We start from the raw sequence: 6,908 nt of genomic DNA on the forward strand, positions 1-6,908 counted from the left end.
ATTTCTCTCACTCTGCCTTCCAGAGAAGGCAATGGCACCCCACTCAAGAGGTTGCCTGGAAAATCCCATGGACGGAGGAGCCTGGAAGGCTGCAGTCCATGGGGTGGCTAAGAGTCGGACACGACTGAGCGATGTCACTTTCACTTTTCACTTTCATGCATTGGAGAAGGAAATGGCAACCTACTCCAGTGTTCTTGCCTGGAGAATCCCAGGGACAGGGGAGCCTGGTGGGCTGCCGTCTATGGGGTTGCACAGAGTCGGACACGACTGAAATGACTTAGCAGCAGCAGCGGAACTCTGCCTTCTGAAATGGAGCAGAACCCTATGGTCCTTCCACCCCCCACCTCCCACCCATGTCCTCTGCCTGCCTTTCGTCTTTGGAAAACCTTAGTCAAAGAATAAGTTTAATCAGAGAAGTAAGAAATATAGAAACAAAGGAAAACACTCAGAGGAGACTAAATAATAATAATGTGGTCATTAAGCATAGTCAAGGACCTTTAGTCCTTTCTCAAGGGCTATAGATAATATTCTGAGCCATATCCTGTGAGCTGTCTTATAGATACCAAAACACCAGGTGGAAAAGTTAACTACATGATGACCAGACTGTACCCAGAACATGAGTTGTCACAATTCTGAGAACTGGCCACAAAGAAATGGGAACAAATGGACCTTGGAACTGAAGATTAACTGTACCTAAAACAATCAAAATGACACTGGTCAGACCACCGATGACCAATCTGAAGATGACTGTCAGAGCTGACTGTGCTGTTTCTGCATGTAGCCCCCTCCTTCTGTCTATAAAAGCTCTTGCCCCCCGGTTGCTGTGTGTGTGTGTATGTGTGTGTGTGGTGGTGGTCGGGGGAGTTGGCCTTTGGACAGATGTCCACCCCTCTCCCCAAGTTGGCGGCATCTGAAATAAAGCAAACTTTCCTCTTCACCAACCTGGCCTGTTTATTGCCTTTTGAGCAGTGAGCAGCTGTACCCCACCTCGTCCTTTCAGTAACATTTCCACAACAAAAACTGATGTAATATTCCTCTCAGACACGAAGCAGACACTTACAGATATCACTAAAGCTAAGTACAAACTACAGTAATGCAGCAGGTTATTTTTACACCTAAGCAAGTGACAATAATTAGCTTCATTCCCACATCTTACTAAGAAGAAATATTGTAGGAATATAATTTTATATATTTTATAAATACATATAATATATAAATACACACTGTATGTATAATATAATACAATATAATACATATATGTATATATATTTTTTGCCACTTCAGACAAACACACCCTCCACAGATACTTGTCAGCAGTTTCACTCTCTTTCTTATAGGAAGTTGAGTACTATGAAGCCTCAGAATAAAGACTCTTCCCTCGGGGACAGATTTTGTTTGGATATGACTTTCTCTCTTTTAGTGAAATGAAAACACCACTGAATTTATGAGCAAGAAGGGGAATTTTAAAGTTAATGAAAGTGACATTTATGAGACAAGCATGAACTAAGGTGGTGGGATGAGGAACGCAGAGATTTATCGGATGACTTGCAGCTGCAATGGAAGGTGGCCTGAATGTGTTGAGATTCTGCACATGTGTCCTGTTGACAGGGGTCCTTTTTACCTGGCTGCCATGAGGTCCAGAAGGTGCTGCCACCGGTCATTGATCTTGCCAAGCTTGTACTCAATCTCAGACGCTTTGCTTTCATGGCTGGCTCGAGCCAGCCGTTCTCCCATTTGCTGGAGCTGTATTTTGTTCTCTTGGGCAATTGCAATTTCCTCTTGATAATCCTGTGTAATAAATAGCAATCACAGAGGTTAGAAAGCATGTTCTTGATGTATTCAGCCTAGCTCTACTAGAAACAGGGTAATTACAGTTTTCTACGGCTTGGAAATAGTTTGGGCATAGGGAACACTATGCGAATATGAGTCCTAGTACACAGGAATTAATGGTACCTGCTATTTTCAGTATTTAGGCAAAGTCCAGATTTTCAGTACATAGGCAAAGTCCAGATTGAATTTTTATATAGATCTTTTTAAAGGGAATAGATGTTCTTAAGGGGCAGGGGGAGGTTTTCTTTTTACTTAAAATAGGCATTAAAAAAATGTAAGTATATACATAGAAACAAAAGACAAAACTTGAAGAATTTCAATGCTGGGAAGTTATACCTTATTGCTGTAATCACCAACCACATGTTCTATTTAGAATCAATCCTCCTACACGTTAACTGCCAAGAGGCTTATAAGATGTGTCTGCATGTATGTATATCTAAATATATATGTGTGTGTGCCCGTGTGTGTGAATGTCAATTGTTACTTGGCAGAATGTTTTAAAAGATTACTACTTTCATTTTAAGGAGCTATCTTCTATACAGTGTAAAATGCTGATTTTACAACCCATAAATCATTGACATAAGTCTCAAGAATAATGACCTTTAGTCTTAGAGGATCAGTGGGCCTCAAATCTCCCTCATTTACCCAGTTTCTATAGGAGCTCCTCCGAAAGACTGTTTTAGGTAAGAAGGACAGGCTCTCAGTACGGTCTACAGTAAGGTCACTGAGATAGACCACTGAACAGTATGATTAAAGGGATGATAAAGGCCATCTCCTCTTGACCCCTATCTGTCCCCTCTTCCCTCCCCCCCAGCCTCTGGACCAATGGTCCTCTGAGTTTCTTGCCATAGTGACAGCATCCAAAATTTAGAATCAACTTTTTCATTTTTGGTTTAAGCTTCTGTTAGGCAGGCAGCAAATATTTTCTCATGAAAATAATATACAAACACAGGTATTATAAGGATATGGGTATTTTAGCCTTCTATTGCTCTAAAATTACCTTGGGAACAGGGCTACCTTTTCAAGTCAGTAAAAAGGGCCCCCAAAGAACAGGAGGAGCCAGTGAAACTTCATTCTATTCAGGGTTGAATGCTGTCCTCAGACTCAGTACCCCACCCACTCACCTTTCTATGTTACTTCAACCTTGTGGGAGTCAAAGACCAATGAAATAAATGCTTATTAATAGTTACAATATGCCATTACAAATTTGAGATTATTTTACTGAGAAACGTTTAATTCAATGGAATTACTCCAACCCTAGAACAGTATTTATAGTAAAAGAATCTGCCTAGGTTGTTTTTTAAAGCAAAATGCTGAGTGTTAAGGCCAGTAGGTACCCACATCATAGTTACAGTCTATTAATTTCTTTATCCTAAGTTGAAAAAATTACCAAGACTATTATTTTTCTTTACAAAAGAGACACCACATAGTGCAAGCTCATGAAAACGTTTTTAGAGTCCATAATTATATATATATATATACAAAATGGTATAGTCCATATTTTAAAGGTTACTAAACAGTATAACAAAATCATCTGTGTGTCAAGGTACAGTTTTTCTAAATTTTAAATTACGCTTGCATTTTGCTCAAGAGACGGTTTTTTCCATACCCCTCAAAACATGGATCTTAAATTTCATGATAAAATCAACTGGAGTATAAATACGCTTGGTCAAAATTTATTCTATAGCAACTTTCACTATAAAACCTATTACATTAATCATGTCTAATAGAACGTTCTCTGACACCCATAAACCAGCAAAGGGTAGAACTGTTACAGATGCTTAAATGAAATATGTATTGTCTCAGTCCACATTTTAAAGCTTTACAATATTAAATACATTGGGTTAATCAAAAAGTTCTTTTGGGTTTTTCCATAAGATGTTCTATTGGGCTATTCGGACCCAATAGAAATGCTGATGCTTAGAACTTGCACTTTTAAGTGTAAACCTATAAAGTTATTAATATCACATCTTGGCTTCAGAGTTTTTGTTTTTCTGTATATGTGCCTGTGCACACCCATAGAGAAAAAAAAAATACAATTCCGAAAGACAACATATAATATAAATAACTTCATAGACAAAGGGAATTTTTCCTAATACTTATTTATATATTTTTTAAGAATGAGTGAAGCTATTGTCCATTTATTCAATAAATAATGGCTGAGTACTTCTGAGAAGTCAGGAGCTACAGCAGTGAACAAAACTGACGAAGTTCCTGTTCCCATAAAGCTTACAGGCCAGTGGGGCTTCCAGTGTAGACAGATAACAAACAAGTAAATCAGGAACATGTACTGTATTTCAGATGGCAATATGTGCTTAAGAGAAATATAAAATTTAAATGATTAATTGTTCAAATGCAGTGTGGAAACACCACTGGAACCATCAAAAACCTTTTAAAATGCTATTAAATCTGACCAATACTATATAGACATTAAAAACATTCTGGATGCATTTGAACATAAAAATATACTCTCATCATCATATATACCTTGAAATTAATATGAAGCTAAAATGCCCAGAAAAGTCCTCATTTCTGTAACTGTCTATAAATCATGTTTTATAGAGAAAATGCCAGTTTAATGGATCCCAGGAATTTTTTCTTTTAGTTCCTCTCTAGTGATTTTTACCTCTTTAAAAACAAACAATAAATCAATTATACTCTGATTAAAAACAAAGAAAACTAATACACATAAATAATTCCTACTGAACAGGCAGATAAAATCCAAAAACTGAGCGTTATCTATCAGCAGACAATCTATTTCATCACAAACTGAAAATATTCAATATAATTTATATGTCAAAGAAGCCTTTCCAGGCACATTAATTTTATGTCAAGAAGTGTTTGTAACAGAGTGCTGCTTTGTCGGGAAAGCAACCAGGAGTAAGGCCATCTTCGTACCAACGCCTAAACACTAGAAGAGTAAAACACACGTAGCCACACATCTGTTACCTTCCTGAGCTTCTCAATCATTTCTTCAATGAGAATGTCTCCATTCTGAGAGACCTTGCTTTCCATCTGAGTCAGCCATTCGCAAAGCTCCTTGTTCTTTTCACTGAAGACGGCCCACTCGTTCAGCCTCTCACTTACTTGCTGTCGCCTTAAGGAGAGCTGAAAAGTTCAAAGTGGGAGAAAACGCAACAGGATAATCAGAGTGGAACTCATAGCCTGAGGGAAGAAGCAAACGAAGTTTGTTGGGTGGCCTAAGACAAGCACTGGTCGTGCATCTCTTTAGGCCACTGTTCCCGGAGGCTCAGGCCCAGGACACTGCTCTAGCCTAGTGAGTTTCACAACCAGGATTTGCTATTAAGTATGAGTGGGAGACACTGAATCCTCTACTTCCCTCCCAAGAGCCACATGCCCGTTCTCTTATAAAAGGTTCTGAACAATCCAGTTTCTCACTATAGTTGGTTCTGTAGCTATGATACGGGATTACTGAATGCACTTTAACTAAAAAAATATATAAACAAGAAACAAGAAAAGAATAAGAAAAGGGGGAAGGGGATGGGCAGGAAAAAAAGAAAAGACAAAAGAAGGAAGGAAAAGGGAAAAGAAAGAAAAATAGGGAAGAAAGCAAGGAAGGAAAGTTGAGCGTCAGGTGTCTAAAGAGGGTGGACCAAGGGACACAGTGGGAGAGCTCAGTTCCTGATCAGCTCTATCCTGATCACTTTACTTTGAGCAAATTCTTTTATATCCCTGCTGGTTTTCTTTTTTATTTATGTATCCTTGTTTCTTTTTCATATAACAGCCTTACTGAGATGTAATTTCCACACCATACAATTTGTCTGTTTATAAAGTGTACAACTCAGTGGTTTTTTCGTTTATTAACAGAGTTTTACAACTACCAGCACAATCAATGTTGTAAGATTGTCATCAGTACAACACCTGGCCCCTGCCCCACTCCGTACCCATCAGAACTCACTCCCTTGCCTACCCCAGCATCTTCCTCCCAACCTTAATCTACTTTCTAGCAAATATGGAAAACTCAGCAGTGGCCACAGGACTGGAAAAGGTCAGTTTTCATTCCAATCCCAAAGAACGCTCAAACTACCGCACAATTGCACTCATCTCACACACTAGAAAAGTAATGCTCAAAATTCTCCAAGCCAGGCTTCAGCAATACGTGAACCATGAACTTCCAGATGTTCAAGCTGGTTTTAGAAAAGGCAGAGGAACCAGAGATCAAATTGCCAACATCCGCTGGATCATCGAATAAGCAAGAGAGTTCCAGAAAAACATCTATTTCTGCTTTCTTGACTATGCCAAAGCCTTTGACTGTGTGGATCACAAAAAACTGTGGAGAATTTTGAAAGAGATGGGAATACCAGACCACCTGACCTGCCTCTTGAGAATCCTATTTGCAGGTCAGGAAGCAATACTTAGAACTGGACATGGAACAACAGACTGGTTCCAAATAGGAAAAGGAGTACGTCAAGGCTGTATATTGTCACCCTGCTTATTTAACTTCTATGCAGAGTACATCATGAGAAACGCTGGGCTGGAAGAAGCACAAGCTGGAATCAAGATTGCCGGGAGAAATATCAATCACCTCAGATATACAGATGACACCACCCTAATGGCAGAAAGTGAAGAGGAACTCAAAAGCCTCTTGATGAAAGTGAAAGAGGAGAGTGAAAAAGTTGGCTTCAAGCTCAACATTCAGAAAACGAAGATCATGGCATCTGGTCCCATCACTTCATGGGAAATAGATGGGGAAACAGTGGAAACAGTGTCAGACTTTATTTCTGGGGGCTCCAAAATCACCGCAGATGGTGACTGCAGCCATGAAATTAAAAGACGCTTATTCCTTGGAAGGAAAGTTATGACCAACCTAGATAGCATATTCAAAAGCAGAGACATTACTTTGCCAACAAAGGTCTGTCTAGTCAAGGCTATGGTTGGTTCTTCCAGTGGTCATGTATGGATGTGAAAGTTGGACTGTGAAGAAAGCTGAGTGCCGAAGAATTGATGCTTTTGAACTGTGGTGCTGGAGAAGACTCTTGAGAGTCCCTTGGACTGCAAGGAGATCCAACCAGTCCATTCTAAACGAGATCAGCCCTGGGTGTTCTTTGGAAGGAATG

The 6,908-nt window shown here is 39.4% G+C and overlaps 1 protein-coding gene across 1 annotated transcript in view; it reads right to left on the reverse strand.

Annotated features, from left to right (window-relative positions):
- SYNE1 (spectrin repeat containing, nuclear envelope 1) overlaps positions 1-6,908 on the reverse strand; it is a 501,723-nt gene that overhangs the window by 69,034 nt on the left and 425,781 nt on the right. The window contains exons 130-131 of the mRNA XM_010840908.1: positions 4,780-4,938; positions 1,622-1,788 (exon numbers count right to left, since the gene is read on the reverse strand). Coding sequence (XP_010839210.1) covers positions 1,622-1,788; positions 4,780-4,938 — 326 coding nt within the window. The remainder of the gene's footprint in view (positions 1-1,621; positions 1,789-4,779; positions 4,939-6,908) is intronic.

This window comes from Bison bison, unplaced genomic scaffold (genome assembly GCF_000754665.1).
Source record: "Bison bison bison isolate TAMUID 2011002044 unplaced genomic scaffold, Bison_UMD1.0 scf7180017864148, whole genome shotgun sequence".
In the NCBI taxonomy this organism is placed as follows: domain Eukaryota; kingdom Metazoa; phylum Chordata; class Mammalia; order Artiodactyla; family Bovidae; genus Bison; species Bison bison.